This window comes from Prionailurus bengalensis, chromosome C1, assembly GCF_016509475.1.
Source record: "Prionailurus bengalensis isolate Pbe53 chromosome C1, Fcat_Pben_1.1_paternal_pri, whole genome shotgun sequence".
NCBI lineage: Eukaryota > Metazoa > Chordata > Mammalia > Carnivora > Felidae > Prionailurus > Prionailurus bengalensis.
This window is the reverse complement of record NC_057345.1, coordinates 20,646,932-20,672,446: the sequence shown is the minus strand read 5'-3', so window position 1 is coordinate 20,672,446 and position 25,515 is coordinate 20,646,932. Positions and strand designations below refer to the sequence as shown.

Below are 25,515 nucleotides of genomic sequence, written 5' to 3'. Positions count from 1 at the left end.
CTTCGCTCATCCTGTTAGGCGGGTAGTTACCAACCCATACGCCTGTCTCTGACTGTTGGGTATGTGTGAGATGTCACCATGTGCCCATCTCATGCTGTTGTGGGGAGTGACATGTGTGATTATCTCATGCTGTTGGGAGGTTGTCAGTAACTTGGGAGCTTGTCTCTCACCCTAAAGAGACAACATGTTGCCCAGTGGTATGGGGCCCACAGTTGGCAGGGCCTTCCCGTGTAGACCACAGGACCCCAAAGGGCTGGCCAGGGGAAGCATTCAGAGCAGTGAGCACAGGGACAAGTGTGAGGGCGGCGGGGGGGGGGGGGGTGTCTGAGTCCCACATGACCTGCCTTCTGACCCATGTGCCAACCCTTGGGACTATTTCCCAGAAGGAAGGACCCAGTGTTTTTCAGACGATGTGGCAAGCGGCCTCTGGGGCTGGGACAGAGGTGACTGGGGAGGTGGGGCACCAGGCAGGGTTGGCGTGGGGGTCTGTGTCCCTGCAGGCGTGGGGGGACCCCAGTCCCTGCCTCTTCTGCCCCTGAAACTGTTAAACTAATTAAGGCTGTGGAGCCGCAGGATTAATCGGGGCAGCTCAGCGCGGGCCGGGAGCTCAGGTAGTCGATTAGTGCGCCGCGGAGGATATTGGATTTCTGAACCGCAAGTCAGCACTATTCGGCCTGTTATCTCGCCGAGGCTCGAGGGTCAGGAGGCGGGAGGCTCCGGGTGTGCTGGCCGCCCCCACCCAGCCAGCTCTCAGCGTCCACTCCCCCTGCCCACACGCCACTGGGGCCATCTCCGTGCCCTCACCCAGTCCCTCTCTGGGTGTGCCCTGCATCTCGCCCCCCTGTCACCCTCCCAGTCCCTTGACCAGTGCTGATCTCCCTTCTCTGTCCCTCCTGGTCTCACTCACACTCTGTGCCTGGGGACACCCACTCCCGGGCCTCTGACCTGCGTCTCCACCTTCCCGTCCACTGTGGCTGTCCCCCACCCTCTGAGCCCCTCCCCATCACCAGTCTCTGCCTCTCTGGCTTTTGTGTTCTTGTGTGCCTGTCACGCAGTTTCTGTCTGTCACTGCCTGTCTGTCTCTCATGTCTCTCTGTCTCAGTTTCTCTCCCTCTGTGTGTCTGTGTATCATTCTCTGTCCCTCTCTGTCTTTTCCTTTCCCTCTGGGGTTCAGTCTCCCTCTCTTTCTCTCTCCCACTCCTTCTCCCTCTCTCTCTCTCTTCCTCTCTCTCTCTCTCTCTCTCTCTCTTGTGTGGTCTCGGCTGGTGTCTGCAACCAGAACAAATCTCCCCCAGCCAACACCCCCTGAACAAGGAGGCCAGAGCAGCTAATGGGAAACATGTGATTCTGCCTTGCGCCTGGAGCACCGTGAAGGGAGCCTTAGTCCCAGCTCAGCCCCCCTGCCCCCCCTCCTGCATTCCCCCCACCACACTGCCCCCCTCCCAGCATCTCCCCCAGCCTGTGCGGGCACAGTTGCAAGATCCCCAGTTATTCCCATTTCAGGGGGTGTGGGGGGAGCTGGCATTTATCAGTTGGGGAGTATCAGGTTGTGGAGGGGCTGGGAGCAGCTTTGCTCCTTAGGTCCCTCTAGCCTGCAGGGCCAGGCAGACCCCATGCAGACTTCTTACCACCCCCCCCCCCACCACCACCACCATATGTAGAAGAACAGGGCCAAGATGAGCTGAGCTGTGGGGGCCTGGATGGGGGACAGCCAGTCCACCCCCACTGGAGGGCTCTGGGGCCACCCAGATTTCCATCTTTTCCGCCCTCCTGGGCCTCTGGAGAGCTGCAGAGGTGGGGGCTCCCAGAGGGCTTGGGAGCTGCCGGGCTGCATTTCTGTGCCCACCCAACCACGGGGAAAGGGGGGATGGACCAGAGGAGGGAGGCTCTGGCAGGTTGGAATTCTCCTTCTCTGCCTGTGGATAAATTGTCCCTAATCCAGGCTTGGGGAGTTGTCTGGCTCCTACAGAGAGAGAGAGAGAGAAAGAGAGAGAGAGAGAGAAGGCAGGAGATAGGAGGGAGGAGGGAAGCAGGCACACAAACACAGTGACACAGACACACACTGTTTCACAAAGGGTCTCACATGCAATGCACATGCACACAGACACGCACCGAGGAGTTACACAAAGGTACTGCACAAACACTGAGGCACTATTGTGCTGACAGGCACACCATGGCACACAGACCTTCACACACATGTTGACACTGACACATAGCTATTTTGGCACACACATACAGTGATAGGGCACAAGGACCCACTGACACACACACAGGCACCCAATGATGTGGTTACACAACACACATGAGTGGACACACGCACCAGCGCATACTGACCCACAGTAAAACAGACCCACGGGGACACCGTGACCAGACACACTGTCACACCATGACCCTGAAAGCCCAGAAAAAGGCAGAGGTAGGAGGGAGGTAACACTGATCCACAGTGACACCAGTGCCTGCAGTCACAGGCCTCGAGATTGGAAACCTGCAGGGACAGCAGAAGATCAGCCAAGCGCACCCCCCCACACACACACACACAAACATCCAGAGAGCTCTGAGACACCCCCCGCCCCACACACACACATCCAGAGAGCTCTGAGACAGGCAGAAGCCAGTTCAGCTCCTGACACAGCGCGATGCAGAGAGCCAGGCAGAGCATGTGCACACACACAGGCACACTCAAACCCAACCACAGCTGGGGTCAGGGTGCTCGCACAAAGACAGACACACATTTCTATGTCCTCATAGGCGTGCAAACAGGCTCAGCTGGACACACAAACAAAGCTGAATAGAGCCGGATCAACACAGCCACACGTATAACTGAAGATACTGAACCCAGGTACACATCAGCCTTTCACACGTGCGCACACATGCACGCGCGCACACACACACACACACACACGGCTGACCACACAGACTGTAACTGAGCAAACCTAAGATCCTCTGCATGTACACTCTTAAACACATAATGTATACACACAGACATTTAGAAACACACAGAGGCCAAAAAGACCCAGGAGCCCACATACAGGTGTATTTACCCAGACAGCTGAACATTCACAAACGTTCATTTACACAGGCACGATCTCTACCACACATACAAATTCCCAGGCAACCAGAACCTGTAAGCAGTCCATGAGGCCTGGTTCCCAGACCCCCTCTGGGCTCCAGTACAGACCTCGGGGAGGCAGACAAATGGGCAGGAAGCAGGAGGGTGGTGAGAAGGGCCATGGTTATTAAAGAAAACAAGAGACCTAACCAAGTTGCTGATGGAGAAGAGTACACGCCAGCTGCATATACACCCCGCGTGGAAATCTGCATTCACCATCGCTTTGAACAGCAATTCTCACACCTGCATTATAAGTAAGCTGTTAGCATATACAGTTTCCCCAAAGTATTCCTCCCCATTCATAAGATCTCCCCATTTTGTAGATGAGAAAACCAAGAGCCAGAGAGGGTAATTGACTTGTCCGTGATCGTATGGTGAGGGTTGAGCCAAGGACTGTGACTCCCGAAGGTCAGGTTCTTTCCACCGTAGCATGTGTGTTCATGTTCATACATGTGGGTACCTACATATACAATGATACTGTTTCCCAGTAGGAACCTGGGGTTTCAAGAGACAGGCTTGCCGTTCCCCAGTGAAATGAGATTGTACCTGATTTCACTTTTTGCAAGAGTGGACCCCATCCAGGACAGCCTCCTGGTCCCTCTAGCTGGCTCATCCTGTGACTGTGCTCATGCCTGGGGTGTTGTGTTTGCTTCCACAGATGGGAGCTTGCCTACCTGTCTACCCATTGGCCTGGACCCCAGAGCCTGCCCAGCTAAGTGCGTGCAGAGGGCCCCGGTTTCGGGGCAACTCTCAGGCTGCCGCAGGGACTACCCTGGAATCACTGGTGAAGACAGGCCTTTCCTGCTGAGTCGGACCTTGTCTGCATAGCCTGCTCAGGTAACAGTGTACAGGGAAGCCAGGTCTTTGCCTGGGCCACCACCAGGAAGTGGGGATCAGGGGGGACTTATTTCCTAGTTTTAGCAGGAATTCCACCCCCCAACCCCCAGCTTAGGCCAAAAAGAGGCCCTGGATAGAATCAAAATATATTAATTAACCCAACTTACTCAAAACTCCCCCATTATCCAGAAAGGGCAACTGAGGCCCGTGGACATACAGCAAGTCCCCACGAGTCCTGCCTCCTAGTCCGGGGACTCTTCCCGACACTTTGTTGACGTGAGAGAACTGGGAAGAGAAAGGGGTTGTGACAATGACCAGGACGCAGGGCAGAGATGGAAACCAGAGTGCCTGATGTATGCAGCTGAACTCCCCCCACCCCCCAACCCTACTGGAGTTTGTGGAAGCAGAGAGCTGGGAGGACAAGGTGAGGTGCTGGGAGGACCGGGGTCGTTCAAGTATGCTAGGTTACCCTCATAAGATGAGGCAGGGTGGGGGTACTGCCTGACTCCCTGCTCTGGCCCAGTTTAGCCCACCCAGGCTCTAGAGCCACAGAGGCCAGGTGGGGCTGCCCTGCCCTGCAGAGGCAACTCCCTGAACTGACACATGAAGCCTCCGGGGTTCCAGGAAGCTCCCTAGAGCCCAGCCTGCCTGGGGACTCCACCCAACTTCCAAAAGAGCATTCCTGGGGCCTGAGGTCTGGGGGTGGGGCCTCCTGGGATGGTAAGGGTGGGAGGTGTGGCTATGGGAGGATGCAGGGCTGTGTGTACCCAACTGTAAATGCACAGGGCGTCTTGTGTGCCAGCACTCAGGCTGTGTGCAAACAGGTGTGTGTAGGGCTCTGTCCTTAGGTACACAGGGTTCTGTATACAGGAGTTAAATAAGTGGACTGGGCTAAGGGACGTTCGAGGGCTCGGTATGTACTACATTGGAGAGGTGAGTGTGCAGGATCCAGAGTGTATACTGGGTAGCTGCGGGGATGCTGCAGTGTTGTGTGGACCACACTGGATGGTGTATGTGTGCCGGGTGCTGGAGGGGTGTCTAGACAAGAATCTGACACACTGGGGTGATAATGTGGGCACACTGGGATGGTGTGGATCGTGCACACAGGATCTCTCCCGCATGTCCCTGGGGAAGCTTGTGTTCAGGGTTCTGGGTGTACACTTGAGGGTGGTGTGTGCATGTGGCTCCATTTGTGCTTTGGAGGTGGGCTGGGCAGGCCTTCAGCTGAGCCGGGCTCAGCAGTGCCCAGCCTTGTGGCCAAATCGCTGAAGTCACTTCCTTTCCAGCAGCAACTTTCCAGGAGGAGGAGTTCTTCAGACCTGGGCGGGGAGGGGGGGGGTGGAACAAGGAGCTCTCAGGGGAAGGAGGTGGGCGGGGGTGAGAGGCTGTGGGGAGGGCCTGGTGGGGCTGGAGGAGGGGTGTCCTCCGGGAGACAGAAGGAAAGACTAGGACAGGAGTCTGGAAGGGCCAAGGGCAGGAGGGGATGGGGGTGGAGCAGGGCGGGAAGCACAGTCCCTGGGTGACCTCGGAGGGAGGAAGGGAGGGCCGCCCGGCAGGGTGACCCTCAGGTTCAGCCAGAGCTGGCGGTGGTGCCCGCAACACCTGGCACCCAGGGCAGGGGGCTGGCAGGGGGCGGAGTCTAGGGAAGACCTGCTTGCCAGGTGCCCTGCTCTGGGCAGGAAGGGGGTGGGCGAGGGCTGCACAAAGGAGCTCTGTGTGGCTGGGGGTAGGGTGGGGTGGGGTGTGCTATACCGTGGGGGGGGCCCTGATGACTCCAGGAGGCCAGGCAGGACTTGCTTCCCCTTGGGGGCATCGGTGGCTCTAAGGGGACACCTAGTGGCAAGGGAGGGTAGTGCATTTGGATGACTGAGGTGGGAGGGGGTAGAGTAGAAGGCAAAAATTAGAACTGGTGATGAGGATTGGGACTGTTGGAATAGGCTGCAGGGGAGGGGGCTCACTCTCTGGACAGTGTAGAAGTTTGTATCAGAGGAGCTCAACAAACCTAAGTTCAGACCCCAGCCCTTCCATGTCCTGGCTGTTTATCCTCAAGGGCATTACTTAACCTCTCTGTGCCTTTATTTAAATGCCAAATAAGTGATGGCTGCCGTTATTATTTTCATCATTATTCTTCTTAGTAGGATTTTGGGCTGGAGTCTGGTAGGAAGAGAATCTTTAGGCACCGTTGGGTAGGTGAGAGGGGGCTAAAGGAGATTGAGAGGGGGGCTGCATATCCTGGGGGATAAAGGCCCCAAGGGAGGTGATGGGGAAGGGCCCACCGCAGTAGTAATAGCCCCTTTGATACAGTGTTTTCCCTCTGAGGACATCCCTGGGCCTTCAATCCAGGCTGGGAGGGAAATGGTGTTGGGGGGGTGGGGGAGGAGTGTGCCGGCTGGAGAGAGGGTCATGAGGCCGGAAGTGAGAGCTGGGGCTGGCAGCCTGGCTCCCCTGGGGAGGCTGTGGGTGGGGGAGGGGGAGGCGGGCTGGGGAAGGGGTGGGGTGGTCACAGCCGCAGCGGGGGAGGGTGGGGCTGGGGACTCAAGGATGTGGGCTGGCGCTTCCCGGCACTGTGCACAGCAGGTTGGGGCCCCCAGCCCCCCTCCCAGCCTGTTGGTGTCCCCACGGGCAGGCTCAGACACACTGACCCAGAAGCAGACTGTCAGACAGAAGGACCCTTTTGACTTTGTTCACAGACATGGGATAGGTGGTGCCCTTGGGAGGGGTCCAAGAAAATGGCTGCCTGGGTGTGGTGAGGAGGGGAGCCAGCTGCTTCCCTCAGATCCTGGAGGCTGCAAGAGAGAGCAGTGGACAGAGTCAGGAGGTCTGGCAGGAGGACATGCCCAAAGGTCCTCACGGGTGGGTGGAACAGAAGCAACCACTGGAGAGGAGGTTTTCTCTTTTGCCAAGATCACACCCTTGGGCCCCAAGTGGGAGGTCTCCAGAGCAGGGAGGTTTGGTGAGCCCCACCCTCAGGAAGGGAGACATCTCAAAGACTCTCAGGGAGCCATGGGTCAACCATACTGTTGGAAATAGGACTTGGAGATTCCACAGTCTGAGCCCCTTCCCTCCTTTGTGAGGTTCTTACCCACAACCCTGCCTTCAAGACCAACAGTTGAGAGAGCCTGGCCTGGGAGGGGCCAGTCCACAGTCTACCACCAGTCATGGGAGAGAGTAGGACCCTGAGTGATGGAGCAGGCAGGGCAGGGAGGCACAGCTGTGGCCTGGGAATTGCAAAGAGAAAAGGGACGGTGGACAGAGGGATGTTTTCTGTCTGGCTGGATAGGCGACAGAAGGGCTCTCTCCGTGCTCTTTTGTGGCCTTGGGCAAAGTCCCTTTCCCTCTTTGGATCTCAGTTTCCTCATCTGTGAAATGGGAAGAGCACAAGGTGGCACTAGAACAGGGTACCCATGGGGGAGCTGATTAAAAATACAGATTCCCAGATGTCCCTTCAGACCCGTGAGTCAGACTCCCCTGGACCAGGGCCTGGGTATCTGGAATGTTACACAGCTCCCCAGGCCCAGGGTTTGGAAGCCAAATGGCTTGGCGATTTTAAGGTTCCTCCCAGCCTTAAATTAGACCACAGCTCTAGAAGAAGGAGTGGCTGAAGGAAAGTTGCAGGAGCTTGGAGGGGAAGGAGAACTTCGGACTTAGGGCAGAATTAGGAATCCTGCCACTTAAGCAGCTATGTGACATCAGGCAAGTTCTGCAACCACCACTCTGAGCCTGTTTCCTCTGTAACACAGGGATCGTAAACCATGGCTCCTGGGTTGCTGGGAAGGTTCCATGGGTCATATGTGTGGAAGTGCTTTGTAGATTGCAAATCGCTGCCCACTGCAGGGGAGTGAAAGAATGTTCCTTTCCACACCATCCTGTCCCTGAGTTGGCTCTGCAGTGTTCCCGTGGGATGATAGCACTGGGCAGCAGCTGGTGGGAGTCTACATGTGTCTGTGGGGGGTCGACCCACGGGATCAGGTCAGAGCCAAACACTAGGGAGTGATCGGGGTCCAACTTTTAAGACCCTTCCCGTGGTCAGGGCCCTGAGTCTTCAGGCTCCCTTGGGAGTCAGACATGCCTGGATTTAAATCCCAGCTCTGCCCTGACCAGCTCAGGGAGTCAGTCGGTAAATATTTACGTAGCATCCGAAGCCCAGGCCCTGAGGTCAGGGGATACCGTGGTAAACAAGACGGATACAGTCCCTGCCCGTGAAGGGCCTACGCTCTGGGGGGAGACAACACCAAAAAGCCAGTCATTCAAGTAATTGTTTGCAGTTGTGATGGATACTATGAAGGGGATGTGGAGACAACTCTGAGAGTAGGTAGCAGGGGCCAGACTGTGGCCAGAGGTGCGTGGGGCCGGTGGAGGGTCAGAGAGGGCCTGTCTGATAAAGGTGAGAGAGGGGTCAGACAATGGCCCTTTCCACATTCTTGTCTCTCAGCCTCACTCCGCACCCTTCCTGGGTTCCACTTTTGGTCTGGAGAGGGGCGAGAGAGAACTACATGGAAAAAGGCCAGGCTCATTGCTCTGTGTACCTCGTTCATTCATTCATAAGAAATAGTAAATATTTTTTGAAGCATGCCTGTGGGCCCCGTGCTGATCCGGGTGTTGGATTGGAAGTGCCTTCGTGGTTCTCACCACCTTCCAGTAGATGGTTTCCTCACCTGTAAAAGAGGGGATGATAATCACACTGGTCTCAGGTTTGCAGGGGGCTTAGATGAGATCACCCACAAAAAGTGCTTATTAGCCCATCGTCTGGCAACAGAGAAAGTATCCCCAGAGTGTGAGCTTTTATTGTTGATGACTCCCTGGTATGATTGTTAAACCTCTGACCTGAGGCACTCTTCGCTTTTTCTTTGCAGCTCTTATCCCAGTAATAATTAAATCAGTTATGATTATGTGATCACTGTTTGTCTACCCGGTCTTTGTGCAAAGTAGGCACTCCATAAATAATGAGTATATGAATGAATGATGTGACTTCATCTCTGAGCCTCCATTTCTTCATCTGCAAAATGGGGTTATTAATAGCCCCTACCTCACAGGATTTGTATGAAGAATTAAATGAAACGATGCCTGGACAGCTTCCAGCCCAGCGCCTGGCGCGCAGTAGGTGCTCACTAAACCTGAGCTGCGGTGGTCCTTTCCAGGCGCTGTCCACGCCCCGAGGCCTGGGCTCAGGCCGAAGCTGCTCCCCAGCACCCCCAGCTGACAGCCAGCAACCGGCAGAGCCCCCAGGCACGGGGGCCCTCTCTCTCCCAGGTCAGCCGGGTGTGTGCCCTGGAGGGAGCACCGAGGGAGCCGGGGGTGGTGTGCGGAGAAGACCGGGCCAGCGGGCAGCGGTTGGGCTGTGGCCACCAGACCATTCAGATCCTCTGTTGCCTGTCTTGTTGTCCACAGAGATCTCCAGTGTGACAGCCCAGGCGGCAGAGCCGAGGGTGAGTGGCCAGGCTTCTCCTGGAGTCCTGAGGATGGGGGCAAGAGGGAAGAGGTCATGCCCTTGATAGGATTTCCTGGCCCTCTGCGTAAGTTTGATCTGGAGTGGCCGCCCCAGTCTGCCGATGGGCTTCCCTCTCAAAGGCAGGCATCCTCTTCTCCCTGAGCCCATAGCCAGCGTCTGGAAGTGGGTGAGCTGTTACTTGGTGGAACTGGGACCCCTGAGGGGTTCATGGTGCATGGGGTAGTTTGGGAAGGGCTGGGAGTCAACGGGACGTTGGGCTTGAAGGGACTCATGGGAGAGGTGCAGGGGTTCACTGAGGACGTGGGAAGCTGAGAAGGTCTTGGGCATTGAGTGAGGGCTCTCTTGCCTGTCCTGCCCGGCAGGTCTTGGTCCCGGCTTCTCGCACCCTCATGTCAGCCCCGGCCCCGCCCGGCGGCCCGCGGAGGACAAGGTCAGGATGCGTGTGAAGCCCCAGGGCCTGGTGGTGACTTCCAGTGCCGTGTGCAGCTCTCCTGACTACCTCCGGGAGCCCAAGTACTACCCCGGCGGCCCCCCTACCCCACGGCCCTTGCTTCCTACCCGGCCCCCTGCCAGCCCACCCGACAAGGCCTTCGCCCACACCTTCTCCGAGAACCCACGCCCACCCCCACGCCGGGACCCCAGCACCCGGCGCCCACCAGTCCTTGCCAAGGGGGACGACCCGCTGCCCCCAAGGGCGGCCCGTCCCGTCTCACAGGCCCGCTGCCCCACACCCGCGGGAGACGGCAACAGCTCCCGACGTCGCTGGGACAACGGGCGGGTGAACCTGCGTCCAGTGGTGCAGCTGATTGACATCATGAAGGACCTGACGCGACTCTCCCAAGACCTGCAGCATAGCGGTGTGCACCTGGACTGCGGTGGCCTCCGACTCAGCCGCCCACCTGCCCCGCCCCCTGGTGACCTTCAGTACAGCTTCTTCTCCTCACCCAGCCTGGCCAACAGCATCCGCAGCCCTGAGGAGCGGGCCACCCCCCATGCTAAGTCCGAGAGGCCCAGCCACCCACTCTATGAGCCTGAGCCCGAGCCTAGGGACAGCCCCCAGCCTGGTCAAGGCCACAGTCCCGGAGCCACGGCCGCGGCCACCGGTCTGCCCCCAGAGCCTGAGCCAGACGGCCCTGATTACTCAGAACTTGCTGACGCCGACATCCTTAGCGAGCTGGCCTCCCTAACTTGCCCCGAGGCCCAGCTGCTGGAGGCCCAGGCCCTCGAGCCACCATCTCCTGAGCCAGAGCCTCAGCTCCTGGACCCCCAGCCCCGCTTCCTGGACCCACAGGCTCTAGAGCCGCTCGGGGAAGCTTTGGAGCTGCCACCCCTGCAACCTCTTGCTGATCCTCTGGGGCTGCCAGGCCTGGCTCTCCAGGCCCTGGATACCCTGCCCGACTCCCTGGAGTCGCAGCTGCTTGACCCTCAGGCACTTGACCCCCTGCCCAAGTTGCTTGATGTCCCTGGCCGCCGTCTGGAGCCTCAGCAGCCCCTGGGGCCCTGCCCACTGGCTGAGCCCTTGCGCCTGGACTTGTGCTCACCCCACGGCCCCCATGGGCCTGAGGGTCACCCCAAGTACGCCTTGCGGCGCACTGATAGGCCAAAGATCCTGTGTCGCCGGCGGAAAGCTGGACGGGGACGCAAGGCAGACGCTGGACCAGAGGGCCGCCTGCTGCCCCTGCCTATGCCCACAGGGCTGGCAGCTGCCCTGGCCGAGCCCCCGCCGCCGCCGCCACCTCCACCACCTTCTGCCCTGCCGGGCCCAGGCCCAGTCCCAGAGCTGGAGCCAGAATCTTCCCAGACTCCAGTAGCCCCTACCCGCAAAGGGAAGTGCCGGGGTGTGCGGCGCATGGTGGTGAAGATGGCCAAAATCCCTGTATCACTGGGGCGGCGGAACAAGACCACATACAAGGTGTCATCCTTGAGCAGCAGCCTCAGTGTGGAGGGCAAGGAGCTGGGCCTGCGCGTGTCAGCCGAGCCCACCCCGCTGCTGAAGATGAAGAACAATGGACGGAACGTGGTGGTGGTCTTCCCGCCCGGGGAGATGCCCATTATTCTTAAGCGTAAACGCGGCCGCCCTCCTAAGAACCTGCTTCTGGGTCCCGGCAAGCCCAAGGAGCCAGCGGTGGTAGCGGCTGAAGCGGCCACCGTGGCAGCGGCCACCATGGCCATGCCAGAGGTGAAGAAACGGCGGCGGCGGAAGCAGAAGCTGGCATCTCCCCAGCCATCCTACGCAGCAGACGCCAATGACAGTAAGGCCGAGTACTCTGACGTCCTCGCCAAGCTGGCCTTCCTGAACCGCCAGAGCCAGTGCGCTGGGCGGTGCTCACCCCCCCGCTGCTGGACACCCAGCGAGCCCGAGTCGGTACACCAGGCACCCGACACCCAGAGCATCTCCCACTTCCTGCACCGTGTGCAGGGCTTCCGACGGCGTGGTGGTAAAGCAGGCGGTTTTGGTGGCCGGGGTGGGGGCCATGCAGCCAAGGCAGCCCGATGCTCCTTCAGTGACTTCTTCGAGGGCATCGGCAAGAAAAAGAAAGTGGTGGCAGTGACAGCTGCTGGCGTTGGGGGTCCCAGCCTCACCGAATTGGGGCACCCACGCAAACGGGGCCGGGGGGAGGTGGACGCCATGACTGGGAAGCCCAAGCGCAAGAGGCGGTCCCGGAAGAACGGGACTCTGTTCCCAGAACAGGTGCCTAGTGGCCCAGGCTTTGGGGAGGCAGGCGCCGAGTGGGCCGGGGACAAGGGTGGTGGCTGGGCCCCTCACCATGGGCACCCAGGCGGGCAAGCCGGCCGAAACTGTGGGTTCCAGGGGACCGAGGCCCAGGCCTTTGCCTCCACTGGACTAGAGAGCGGGGCTTCAGGCCGCGGCAGCTACTACAGCACAGGTGCACCTGCGGGTCAGACCGAGCTCAGCCAGGAGCGCCAAAACCTCTTCACCGGCTATTTTCGCTCACTGCTCGATTCGGATGACTCCTCCGACCTCTTAGACTTTGCCCTCTCAGCCTCTCGCCCCGAGTCCCGGAAGGCATCAGGCACCTACGCAGGGCCCCCCACCAGCACCCTGCCCTCCCAGCGGGGCCTGGCCACCTTCCCCAGCCGGGGAGCCAAGGCCAGCCCAGTGGCTGTGGGCAGCAGCGGGGCTGGTGCGGACCCCTCCTTCCAGCCCGTCTTGCCCTCTCGCCAGACCTTCCCACCAGGCCGGGCAGCAAGCTATGGGATAACTCCGGCCACTTCAGACTGCCGGGCAGCCGAGACCTTCCCGAAACTGGCTCCCCCACCTTCAGCTGTGGCCCGCTCACCTACCACCCACCCACCCACCAACACCTACCCACCCCAGTATGGCGGCTACGGGGCCGGACAAAGCGTTTTTGCCCCGGCTAAGCCCTTTACGGGCCAGGACTGTGCTAACAGCAAGGACTGCAGCTTCGCCTACGGCAGCGGCAACAGCCTGCCTGCCTCTCCCAGCAGCGCCCACAGCGCCGGCTACGCCCCACCGCCTACTGGTGGCCCCTGCCTGCCCCCCAGCAAGGCCTCCTTCTTCAACAGCTCTGAGGGGGCCCCCTTCTCTGGCTCAGCCCCCACACCCCTGCGCTGTGACAGCCGGGCCAGCACCGTCTCACCCGGCGGCTACATGGTACCCAAGGGCACCACTGCCTCTGCCACCTCTGCTGCCTCTGCCGCCTCCTCCTCCTCCTCCTCCTTCCAGCCCTCGCCTGAAAACTGTCGGCAGTTTGCGGGGGCTTCTCAGTGGCCTTTCCGGCAGGGCTACGGAGGCCTGGACTGGGCCTCGGAGGCCTTCAGTCAGCTCTACAATCCCGGTTTCGACTGCCACGTCAGCGAGCCCAACGTGATCCTGGACATCTCCAACTACACGCCGCAGAAGGTGAAGCAGCAGACGGCCGTGTCCGAGACCTTCTCCGAATCATCCTCCGACAGCACCCAGTTCAATCAACCGGTCGGTGGCGGTTTTCGGCGTGCCAACAGCGAGGCCTCGAGCAGCGAGGGCCAGTCGAGCCTGTCCAGCCTGGAGAAACTAATGATGGACTGGAATGAGGCGTCCTCTGCCCCCGGCTACAACTGGAACCAGAGCGTCCTCTTCCAGAGCAGCTCCAAGCCGGGCCGTGGACGGCGGAAGAAGGTGGACCTGTTCGAGGCCTCACATCTGGGCTTTCCATCGTCCGCCTCGGCCACTGCCTCAGGCTACCCGTCCAAACGGAGCACCGGGCCCCGGCAACCACGAGGTGGACGGGGTGGTGGGGCCTGCTCAGCCAAGAAGGAGCGAGGCGGTGCAGCAGCCAAAGCCAAGTTCATCCCCAAGCCGCAGCCAGTCAACCCCCTGTTCCAGGACAGCCCGGACCTTGGCCTGGACTACTACAGTGGAGACAGCAGCATGTCGCCACTGCCGTCCCAGTCAAGGGCCTTTGGTGTGGGTGAGCGAGACCCTTGTGACTTCATGGGACCCTACTCCATGAACCCGTCCACCCCTTCTGACGGCACCTTCGGCCAAGGCTTCCACTGCGACTCGCCCAGCCTGGGTGCTCCCGAGTTAGACGGCAAGCATTTCCCGCCTCTGGCCCACCCACCCACGGTGTTTGATGCTGGCCTGCAGAAGGCGTACTCACCCACCTGCTCACCCACACTGGGCTTCAAGGAGGAGCTGCGGCCACCACCCACAAAGCTGGCTGCCTGCGAGCCCCTCAAGCATGGGCTCCAGGGGGCCAGCCTGGGCCACGCAGCTGCAGCCCAGGCCCATCTTAGCTGTCGGGACCTGCCACTGGGCCAGCCCCACTATGACTCCCCCAGCTGCAAGGGCACAGCTTACTGGTACCCGCCAGGCTCAGCTGCCCGCAGCCCGCCCTATGAAGGGAAGGTGGGTACGGGGCTGCTGGCTGACTTCCTGGGCAGGACGGAGGCCGCGTGCCTCAGTGCCCCACACCTGGCTAGCCCGCCGGCCACGCCCAAGGCCGACAAGGAGCCACTGGAGATGGCCCGGCCGCCTGGCCCACCCCGTGGCCCCGCTGCTGCCGCTGCTGGCTATGGCTGCCCACTCCTTAGTGACTTGACCCTGTCCCCTGTGCCGAGGGACTCGCTGCTGCCCCTGCAGGATACCGCCTACAGGTATCCAGGCTTTATGCCGCAGGCGCATCCTGGCCTGGGTGGGGGCCCCAAGAGCGGCTTCCTGGGGCCCATGGCGGAACCTCACCCTGAGGACACATTCACCGTCACCTCCCTGTAGTGCCAACTGAAGTGCCGACTGGACCTCGAGGTTTTGTTCCTGGGTGAGTCTGGGGATGCGGGTGGAGTGGGCGGAGGCCTGGGGGGTGGGAAGGATGAGGACGTTAGAGCTTGGACAAGGGGAAGAGGTGCAGTGATGAGCAGGAAGGATTTAAGGACAAGCTCAGGGACCCGATAATAGGAAGCTGGGATTCAGGAAGGAGTCTGGGATTAGGTGTTGGGGACGGTCTTCAGGAAGGGATGGGGTGCTTGGGTGGGGAACCCAGCATGAGGCTTGGACGTTGAGTTACTGAAATGGTTGGAGAACCCTGGACTGGATGTGGCCATCTGGTTTGGTTCATCAAATGTTTATCTTCCTTGTCCAGGCCAGCTCCTAGGCGGGCACTGCCTGAGTCCCAGGAAATACCTACCACTTGACCTCTCGCAAAGGAGGGCATGTGCAGGGCCCTGTGGGAGATGAGCGAAAGGTGAAGCAGGGTGATAATTAACTGCCGGGGCCCATCCAGGGTACGGCCCCTGCCAGCCTCCCACACTTCTCTAGGAGCTTCATTTAGTCCGAGATGCAGTCTGGCAGGGGTCAGGCCAAGGGTGTGGTCACTATGTCCTGGTCACAGTCTGCGAGGGCTTTTTACAGAATGTCCTGAAGTGTCTTTCCTGGTCCCTCGGGGTGCACCCAGAGATTATTTGTCAGTACCTTCAACCTGAGGTGGGCTCAGAGTGGTCAGAGGCAGGCGGGCTAGGGATCCAGGAGTGGAGAAAGGTTGCTGGGATCCTGCTGTGCCTGACAACCCGCACCCAGTGGGTCTATCCCCAGGCAGGATATTTCCTGACCAGTCCCTTTCCGGAAGCCGAATGCTTTTCCAAGAGTTCTGCTAAATTTCGCTAGATGTTTAGGCACCATGTCCTCATTAGGTGGAGTCAAAAATTTTAGTATTCTTAAGATTTTGTTTAAGAAAAGGAAAATAAACGAGGGGGAAATGCCTCCTAAATGGTAAAAAGAGACAGACAGGGTTGGAAGAGTCATTTTCCTGAAGCACAACCAGCTCCAGAAAGACAGCCACAGCTGGTCCATCAGATCTTCACTGTTTGGACAACAGACCCGTCACCAAAGTGGCTCAGATGTGGTAGGCGGTGGGGAAGGGGACTGGGGGCCTGTCTCAGCCCTTCACCCTCCACCTCTGCTGCCACCGCAGCCTCCTGGGAGTGTCTCTTCCTGGAGGAGGAATAGCAGGGCTCCTGGAAAGTCCCATCCCTGCTCTGGGGAGGCCATTCGAGGCCAGGGTGACTCAGGGTCCTGAAGTTGTGTCAGTGGAAACTTATTATCCCCTTTCTGCCTGACCCCACGTCCCTTGGTGCCCAGAGGTGGCAAAGGGCAGCACGTGGGAGTCAGGCGGCCTGGAGAAGGACCGTTCCCCAATTGGCCATCAACTTGCTGTATGCCCTTGACCACGCTTTTACTCCCTCCAGCTCTGGGCCTCTGTTTCCCCATCTGTTCAAGAAATTTGACTTTGATCATCTTTGAGGTGTTCCAACTCTGCATGGCATAGACAGTGGACCAACCTTTTTTTTTTTTTTTTTTTTTTTTTTTTTTGGCAGCATAGTTTCCTCCTAATGAAGCCAGGCCAAGATTAAAATGGCCTTCCATTCCCCATGCGTCTCACTGCAAGCAGCAGTGCTGCAGATCTGAAGCAGGCCAGGGAGAAGCTGCTTAGGGTTTAAAATGTCAAACTCTTGATCCTTCTCACTGGAGGGGAGATGTCTCATGGATAATCCAGAAATGTGAAATAATCCAAAAACCGTTCCTCCTGGGCTCTGGGTGGGAAAATAAATGAATGTGGGGGCTGGGTGTTTGAGCAGGTCACAGCTCAGTGAGATACATAATGGAGCCATCCAGTGAGGCCTGAACACAGGAGGAACTGGGATGCCATCCAGCCCCACATTCTGGCCACGCTCCCTACTCAGGGCTGGGAGTTGACAGCACTGTCCTCAGACTGATGCATTCAGTTGCTCCAGAGACATCTGTCCAGCACCCACTGTGACCCAGGCATTGGGGGGGGGGGGGGGGGTGGGGCACCACAGTGAACACCACAGAGGAGGTCCTGGTCCTCAGGGGACTTCCAGTTTAGAACGAAGGACATTTGATAATCATTTGGTAACGATTGCTGTACAAAGGACTGCAAAAGAGGAAAAGGTAGGAGGCCGTGGGAGCCTGCAGCAGGCTGACCAGATCCTGAAGCTGATGCCTGAAGGGGCACCAGCTAGACAGGGAGTGGGAAGAACATTCTGGGCAGGGGAAACAGCGATGGGTAAAGCCCTGGGGTAGGAAGGAGCTCAGATTTGAAAAACTGATAGGAGGACAGTAACACTGACTGAGCAGGCAGGGCAGGCAGGGCATTGGAAGGAGTTTGAACTATATTCCAAGACCAGTGGGAACCATTGAGGAGTTCTCCGCTAGAAGGCTCCCCCCACCTCAGCCCCGCCCCCCCGCCCCCCCCCCCCCCCCCCGCACCGAGCAAGTATCAGAAGTAGTGGTTCAGCTCAGCCTCACATCTTGAGCCCCTCGATGCCCGTCCCAGTACCAGGCATAGGGGAAGCAAAGCAGACACGGCTCCTGTCCTCAGAGCTCAGCATCCACCCCAGGAAGCTAAAACCAGTACCTGGTGGAAAGTGGCAGGTGCCCAGACGTAGGGAGAAACAAAGCTTATGTACCAGGAAGGTGGGTGTTAGGGTCAGAAGTCATCTTTCAGAACTTCTGGTAAAAAAAGGGACACATATCTGTGCTGGGGCCTTCATGCAATGCTGCCTCGCTGACCCTTCACAGCAGGCCAGGAAATGGTTGCACCCTCCCCCTGGCACCCCATCAGAGAATCGAGGAAGCAGGTGCAGCTCTGAACCTTGCCAGGGTATCCACAGTTAGTGAACGGTGTAGTCAGGATTTGAACTCAGTATTGCTTCCCCAGAACCTGGGTACCCTGCCATGCCACTCCCCCTCCAGCCCATGCCACTGACTCACCATCCACCAAATGACAGATTGGACACTCCCTACAAATGTTTCTGGGTCTGACATTTTAAATGGATTTTGAGGTTCTGTGGAAGCATTTGAACTTGACCTTGAAAAATAGGCAGGATTTGGACAGCCAGAGACTTGGGGGGAGGGGGGGGAGGGCATTCCAGGCAGAGGGAACTGTGGGCAAGGGGAGGTCACACCCCACTGTGAGTTAGAAGAGGAAAGCTCAGGGGAGCCAGAGTTGGAAATGTGGGACCCCCTTGGTCAGAGAACTGAGCTGGTGGGACAGAGAGGGAAGGGGTAGGGGGTGGGGAGCGCTTGGGCCCCATCTCCAGTCCCTTAGATGGAAAGCAGAGCCAGGGAGCCTGACTCCACACTGGGCCCTCATGACTGAAGATCAGCCCTACCTAGACCCTGGGGATGGGGATGGGATCAGGAAGGGCCCTCCAAGGTGCTCAGGAATGTCAAGTCTCCCTGTCCTCCCTATTCTCTCTCAGGCCTGGACCTGAGGCCAAGAGAAATGTCACAGGTCTTCCAAGGTTACACCAGCCTGGGGCCTGACCAGAGCAGGAAGCAGTTTCCAACCAAGGCCACTAAGCCAGCCAGGGTCAGGAGGCATGCCCGGACCTGGGCCAGGCCCCGACTGCTCTGTGCTTTGTCTCTCTGTGTCTTGAAACCTCAAGAGGTCGCTTGATCTTGCCTCTGGCTCTGAGCAAGAAGCCCTCACGTCTGGGGTCAGCCATGTCTCCCCAGCCTCTTGCGGGCTCTTTTTCACACTGTCCTCCCTCCCATCCTATTTCTTGCCTCTCGCACAGCCATTTTCAGGCTAGGCCTTCTCATTCTGAGCCCTCATTTCCTGGAAATATAATCTCTCTGTGAACATGCCCTCTCATGCTCCTCCTCCCCCATTTCCCCACATCCCTGTGGACCCGGAAGAACCTGAGGGGGTGAGGCCCTGAAACGGGAGGATCGTGGCAAGGAGCATGCGTGTAGGTGCAGACCAGCCTCTGTGCAGGGCCTGGTTCCATCCCTTACCAGTTATGTGACCTGGTGAGTCACATCACCTTGCTGCATATCTTGTAGAATTAATGAGATTACCCCTGAAGCCCTTAGCCCGGTCCCTGGCACACAATAGGCACGTAGCCAGTGGTTGGTAAATGAGTGGATAAATGCCTCCCACCAGCTGAATTCTGTCACCCAGTCTATGTGACACACACACACACCTCTGACCCTTTCCTCCTTGCTCCGGACTTTGTAGCCAGGCTTCCTTCACCTGCTGTCCCTGCTGTCTCCTAGGAAGGATTTTGTATCTAGTGTGGGTTTGGGGCCTTTGGTGGGAGGCTGTGAAACAAACACCACCTAGTTTTTGGCCGATTCGTCCCTGGAGAGGGGAGTGGTGCAGAGACAAGGTAAGTCACAGGCTCCACCCCAAGGCCTCTGAAGCCCGATGGGCAACGGGACCCAGCCTTCTAAATGACCCAGGTCAGCTAGACACGCTTCCCATGCGGTTCTTCGCACCAGTCCCCTCTCTCAGTGCAGATCATCTGAAAAAGATAGCCTTGTGACTTTGTAATACATCGTGGTTTTTTTTTTCTCCCAGCAGATTTTCCATCTTTGTCATCATGACTTTTGCTGCCATAGTGCCCTCTATGCTAGAGGGCAAGGGGACGTAGGTTAATTCTGTGTTCAACACACACGAGCCAGCCACACCTGCCCTGGGCCAGGTATTGCACCTGGTGCTGAGGATACCACTGAACGAGACAAGAAATGTCCTGCCCTCATGGAGTTTACAGCCTATAAACAGGTGTTCATTGAAAGCCTCCATGTGGGCATCGCTCTCCAGGGCAAGGACTGAAATAGTCCCACCGGATATACCAGGGGCCGCCCTCCTGAACCATGAGCAGGGGCGAGCAGCAAGAGCTTCCTGGAGGCAGAAAATGGGTCTTGAACAAATTTGAGGCTCCAGAAGCTGTAGCCTTGGGTCAGTGCAACCAATGCCTGCCACATCTCTGCCCTAAGTCCTGCCCCCAGCCCGAGTGCATTCTCCCCTTTGTGGCCACCAAAGTGCTTGTTCAGCATTTCTGGATGCATGGTGTCTGGAGCCCCCTCCCCCCCCCAAATATTTACTGGATGAATTAATTCAAGTACATTTGCTCCTGTGACTCCATTGCTTAACATCTTTTGATTGCATCCTCTCTCCAGTCTTACAAAATAAAGGCCCAGCTACCTAGCCTGGTATTCCAGGTAGTCAGGTCTTTTTCGTCTCTGACCTCCTCACACACTCTCCCTTTCCAGCCCTAGAATGTGGAATTAGGAGGGAGCTTTCCGGGGCAGCCTTTCCCCAGGGTACCCTGTGCCTTTCCTCTGGCTGTCCCTGGCCTGGGCTGCCCTTTCCTGCCTACCATCCATCTCCCACCTGTCAGTTCCTATCTTTCATTCAGACATCACCTCCTCCAAGAAGTGTTCCAGGATCCTTCCCAGGCGCACTTAATCTCCAGCCTTTTATGCATCCATGACAGCCCTTCCTGGGAATGTCCTCCTTATCACGTCCTCATCGGCTCCTTTAGACTGGCTGCTCGTCTCTGTGCATGTTCCCTGCCTTCCCTGATGTCTCATCGTGCCTGGGACATTGTTTTTTGCCTTGAGTCAAAGAGGAGCATGTAGACCATAGAGAATTGAGAGAGGGAAAGGTGAGCACTGGGAGTCGATAGGAGACCATCTCTCTCCCCCTTGCTGTCCTCACATAGGTTCCTAAGATGGGGCAGGGGAGGGTTGTATGAATAAACCAGTCTGAACTCTGCAGGCTAACTAGGTTTTTGGAGTTCTCCAAGTACAACCCCGCCCAGTTTACAGACAGGGAGGGGGACTCGCCCAAAGACACAACAGCCACCCTAGCAGGAAGCATGGAATGACAGAGCCAGGAGGGGCCCTTGGGGATCACTCGGTCACGTGCCCAACATATACGCATCGCTAGTGCCCGCCTGCGGAGTCACCTCTGATCAGGAAGGCAGAGAGTACGGGTGTTGGGTATAGAGCCCTCCTAGGACTGGTAAGCAATGTGCAGCAGCAAGGTGGGAGATACACACAAGCTTGGTGGGTGACCATGGATACGAACCCTATTTGGTCGCCATAGCCTCCCCCTCTATGCCCAGCAGTAGAGGAAGTGGGGGAAGATCCCTAAGGAGAGAATGGCTGGCAGAGCCAGAATTTAAGGAGTGCCTATGGTCACTAGCGGACACAGATTTTGAAAAAAATGTTCTGGAGTGGGGAGGAGAGCCACACCCACACCCTATAGCCAGTCCATCCCGCCAGACTGTCTCCCATCTGTCAAGTGTGGTCTGAGCCCCAGGGAAGCAGTATCCTCTCTACATTTGAGGGACTCACCGGCCTGACTTTGCCTGAAGATGTCAGAGGGGTTGCCTTTGGGCAACTGTGGTTTGCCTCTAACCCCTTTTCTTTGGGGCCTGAAGATCTCTTCCATTACCTATTCAACCCCCAATTTTACATAGAAACTGAAGCCCAGAGAGGGAAAGGGCCTGCCCTGGGTCACACAGCAAATCAGTCTCTCAAACTTCCATGCATTCTGTGTGCCTTCTGCTCCACTGCCTTGTTTGGTGTTGAGACCCCCTCCTGGAGGGCAGAGACCAGAAGGGGGGGGGGGGGTTAGACCAGGACTCACAGCCTGGCAGTTAGTGGGTGTGAATACATGTCTGCTGGTTGCTTAAACGAAAACACAAAACATGTGCTCCTTTGCGGGGAAGAGCAGCCTGGACAGCCTGATATCTGCATGATCTGCAGCACTGTGAATCCCTGCTCCGCTATCCCTCCGTGCTCCCAGTGCCAGCCCCCACTGACCGGCAGAGACCATTTCATGCCTTGGCGGAGCGCGAGGACTCAGTGGAACGTGGTTCTGCAGTTGTTCAGTATGGAGGCACTAAAAGGTTAAGTCTCATGAACAATGGCTGGTGTCCTGGGGCGCCAGGTGCATGCTGGCACTGGGGATGTAGAGGCACCACACACAGGTCTCTGCCCTGGAGGAGCGTGGAAGGGAATGACAAGTGCACCAGTAGCTATGGTAACAGGGTGGTCTAAGGAGGCGTCCTGGAGATGTGCAAGACCTGAGCTGGACCTTGACATGCTGATTGGACTTACACTGGTCGTCGCTCTGGCATTGGGTCGGCACATATTCTTGACGCCGGCATGTGCTTGGGCGCTGCACTCAGCAGTGAGTTGAAGAGCCATAGTCCCTCCTGCCAAAGCTGGGTTGGGTGCCCCCTCTGTGCTCCCTGAACCCACCCCCACCCCCACCCCCACCAACGGCTGCCTTTAGCACAGCCCCCATCTCCCGACATTTGTAAATTGCCTGCTTTGGGGGTCGGCTTTGCTTCAGTCTCTGCTCTGTGAGCCCCGCAAGGGCAGGGGCCAGATCCGTCTCCTCTGCTTTGTCCCCAGTGCCCAGCACAGGGCCGCCTGGCATGGCAGCATTAGTTTTGTTTTGTAGAAGTCAGGGTTCTACACGGCTACAGCATCCTCCCTTCTCCTCGCTCAGGAACCTCTGGTTTTGATTCTCTCCCCATCCCCCAGATTCTGGCCCAGTCCCGAAAGCTGGGGAGGGCAGAGGGAGGAGGAAGGTGAGACAGCGAGGGCTGAGCCGAGGGGTGAGAAAGCCTCCCTGCTGCCTGGCCGCCGGCACCACGGGAATGGTTCTGGCAGGAGCTGCCTGCTGGGCTGAGATCACCATGGAGACCTGGCTTGGAGAGGGTCACTGGCAGTGGCTAAGGGCCGGAGGGGGCGGGGGTGACAGGGATTTGTGCAGAGGCTCCCAGCCTGCCCCGGGGCCCTTAGGGGGAGCAGAGAAGACTGGGGTTTGGTATGGTCCACTTGCTGAGTGGTTTGGAGCAGCTGGTCCTGAATCTCCCCCTCACTTGTCACCCCAGCACACTATACCCGTCTCCCCAACGGCGGTTCCTCAGCTTGCCAGCTGTTCCTCAACTGCAGCAAGGCTGCCCTACAGATAGGTACCCCCAGGCCCCAGCTGAACCCACCCGTTCCCCCAGATACAGTAGTCCTGTGCCCTCGTGGATGCCCTGCTTATCCCTACAGCTGTTCCTGTTTGTCACCCTAACTGGAGAACTGACATCCATTCCCAGCAGCACCCCCTGGCCCAAGAGCTGCTCTCCCACCGTTCACCCTAGTTCTAACACAGCTGCCCCCTGACAGGCGCACCCCGTCCCCCTGCGGCTGATCCACCACCCTCCCTCACTGCAGGGGACCTGACGGCTTCACGGGCTGCAGCTCCTGCCCTTCCCCTCCCACCTCTGCTTGCTGCCTGCCTGGGTGATACACCGGGATGGGGGCTGCCCCAGCCTTGTGAGAGCCCACCTGGTTCCCCTGGCCCTGGGGGGAGTCCTGGCAAGTCCAGCCTCAGGACAAAAGTCTTCCCCAGGGCCGACTGCCCAGCAGACAGCAGCCGAGGCTGAGCAGAATTTAAATGTGGCCCTGTTGCGAAGGGAAGCCAAGAAAGGACAAGGGAGGAAAGGCTTTCTGTGGCCGCCTGTTTCCTGCAGGGGTGGGGGAGGGAGGACGGCCCGCTGAGGGGTCTTAGAAGGCAATTTTAGAACCCCCCATCCCTTATTTCTGCTGGGATGGGTCACTCACCAAGTGTGGGATGGGAATTTCAGGGCTCTGCGAGGAGGCCCCCAGAACTCAGAAAGTGCCAGGCTAACGACTGCCGGTCTTGAGAATAACCCAGCCCATCCCTGTCCCTCTGGGCATCTTCCCACTTAGCCCCAGCAAAACCTTGGGTTCTGAATGGGGAAGTCTGGAGAAGGGGTACTTCAGACCTCCAATGTCTAGTGATTGTAGAGACTGGGAACTTGGGAGTTTCTGAGCCTCAGGAGGGCGAGGGGTACAGCCAAACACTGATGGTATTGTGCTGGGCAATTTCTTTATTCCTTTATTCAGACAGACTTCCTCCTCACCTCGAGCCTCTGTAAGGAACAGAATAGCATTGGGGGGGGGGGGGGCGCTGAGAAAGGGTTGGAATTAGAAGAAACGAAAGTGCACGGGTGTGCAGTTCACACCTGTGCTGTGCTCAAGCCCTGTCTTCCCCACCGTGTCCTTCCTCAGAACAGAATTCCTAAACTCATTGTTGGACGAGGAAACTGAGGCTTGGGGCACCTAGCTGGCCCAGGTCCCAGGAAAATAATAACGACTTGTAATTAGGATCCTTTATTATGTTTTATGTACCAGGGTTAATCTACCTTAAACCACTGAATCCTCCCAGCAAACATATGGGCTGGTTTCATTATCCCCTTTTTTAGATGAGCAAACTGAGGCTCATAGAGATTCACCGACTTGCACAACGTTATAGAGCTATCCGGTAGTAGTGCTAGCATTTGAACTTGGTTGTGTCTGACTCAGGAGCCCAAGTTCTTAACAAACTGCACTGCCTGGAGCCCTGACTCCTCTCCTTTACCTCTCAGTGGTATGGGCCTTAGATACGAACCTATTTTACAGATGGGGAAACTGAGTTCAGAGAAGGCCAGAAGCAGTCCATTGTCACGGGGGCGGGGGGAGGGGTACTCTTTGGAGTTTTCTGGGAGAAGGACGATGTCATTAGCTTCTCCCAGGATGCTGGTAGGAAGTGGGTGGGGGGTCCCACTCTTAACATCCCTGTTCTCAGAATTCCATGTCTGTGCCTACAGCTGACTTCTGCCTCTTTTGTGTTTCTTTGCAGCTTTCAGAAAACCAACGCCAAGACCCCTCCCAGCGTCCACATTGTCCTCCGGCAGGAGCGCCTGCCCCTCTGCCTCCCGCCCCACCCCCCGGTACCCCTTTGCACTCCCACATCCCCCCACCTCTCCCTGCCCATCTCCTCCACGCAGAAGCCGAAGGTGAGCCCTTTCTGCACAAAACCAGCAATTGTAAATACTTTTTAAAAATGTACAAAACTTAAAAACAAAACACAGTTTTAGAAAAAGACAAAAAAAAAAGAGAGAGAGAGAGCGAGCGAGCGTGTGCAAGAGGTTGCGAGCGGGGCCCCGAGGTGTCCAGAGCCCCTGCAAGTATGCACTGAGAAATTTATCTACAGGTCGTTTGACAAAAATGAACAATATCCTATTTATTGTATATACTGTTTTATTATAAATCGTGGATTGTATATTGCATTCTGTAAACCTGCTGTGGTCCCGTGGTGTGCAAATTCGCATGGTAGGGGGGAGGGAGAAGAACCTCTTGCGGGAGCTTTTTTTTTTTTTTCTTTCTTTCTTATTTTTCACTCTTTTGGGTTTTCTCTTCTGTTGTTGTTGTTGTTTTCTGTTTTGGCAGGACACACCCAAAGATCCAAGTTTGTATTAAAAAGAAATGAAAAAAAGCAAAAAAAAAAAAAAAAAGCCACCTTGTGTCTTGTGAAAGGGGGTGAGTGAGGGTGGATGGAATGGAAGAGGCATGGCCGCGTTTTGTCAGGCACTGGTTCCCCAAAGTTGAAATACCTTCGTGTGTCCCCTCCCTCTGAGTTCTCCCTTCTGCCTGGGATCAGAGTCAGCTTTGCATCTGGGAACCGCCCCCAGACCCCACTCCCGGATTACCGCCCAGGCCCTGGGTCTCCCTTGCCCCTGGGGTTCCCCAGCCAGCTCCATAGGGCTTCGTGGTCCCTGGTCCATGCATTATGTCCCAGACCCAGGCATTCTGCCTGGTCTTGGTCCTGGGTCTCCCCTGATCCTGAGACCTGTATTCTGTCCCATGCATCAGGACCCCAAATTACAGGGATGCTTGCCTCTAGGATCCCCTGTTCTCCCCCCAAGTCCTAGGTTTCCTCTCCCTGAGGGATCCCCGTTATGAATCAGGTCTTGGGTCTCTCTGCTTCTGGACCCT

At 57.5% G+C, this 25,515-nt stretch overlaps 1 protein-coding gene across 7 annotated transcripts in view; it reads left to right on the top strand.

The window, feature by feature from the left end:
• Nucleotides 1-24,818, top strand: part of AHDC1 (AT-hook DNA binding motif containing 1) — a 64,190-nt gene extending 39,372 nt beyond the window's left edge. For 3 of the 7 annotated variants that reach the window (XM_043574188.1, XM_043574189.1, XM_043574194.1), the window contains 5 exons: nt 3,768-3,946; nt 9,085-9,196; nt 9,335-9,372; nt 9,758-14,677; nt 24,380-24,818. In XM_043574188.1, coding sequence (XP_043430123.1) covers nt 9,832-14,634 — 4,803 coding nt within the window. In that variant the 5' untranslated portion in view covers nt 3,768-3,946; nt 9,085-9,196; nt 9,335-9,372; nt 9,758-9,831 and the 3' untranslated portion in view covers nt 14,635-14,677; nt 24,380-24,818. Of the gene's footprint in view, nt 1-1,715; nt 3,364-3,767; nt 3,947-4,135; nt 4,371-8,979; nt 9,197-9,334; nt 9,373-9,757; nt 14,678-24,379 lie in introns of those variants that run through there. The other 4 variants (XM_043574191.1, XM_043574195.1, XM_043574192.1 and 1 more) reach the window with 4 other exon arrangements.
• Nucleotides 24,819-25,515: the final 697 nt, after the last annotated feature.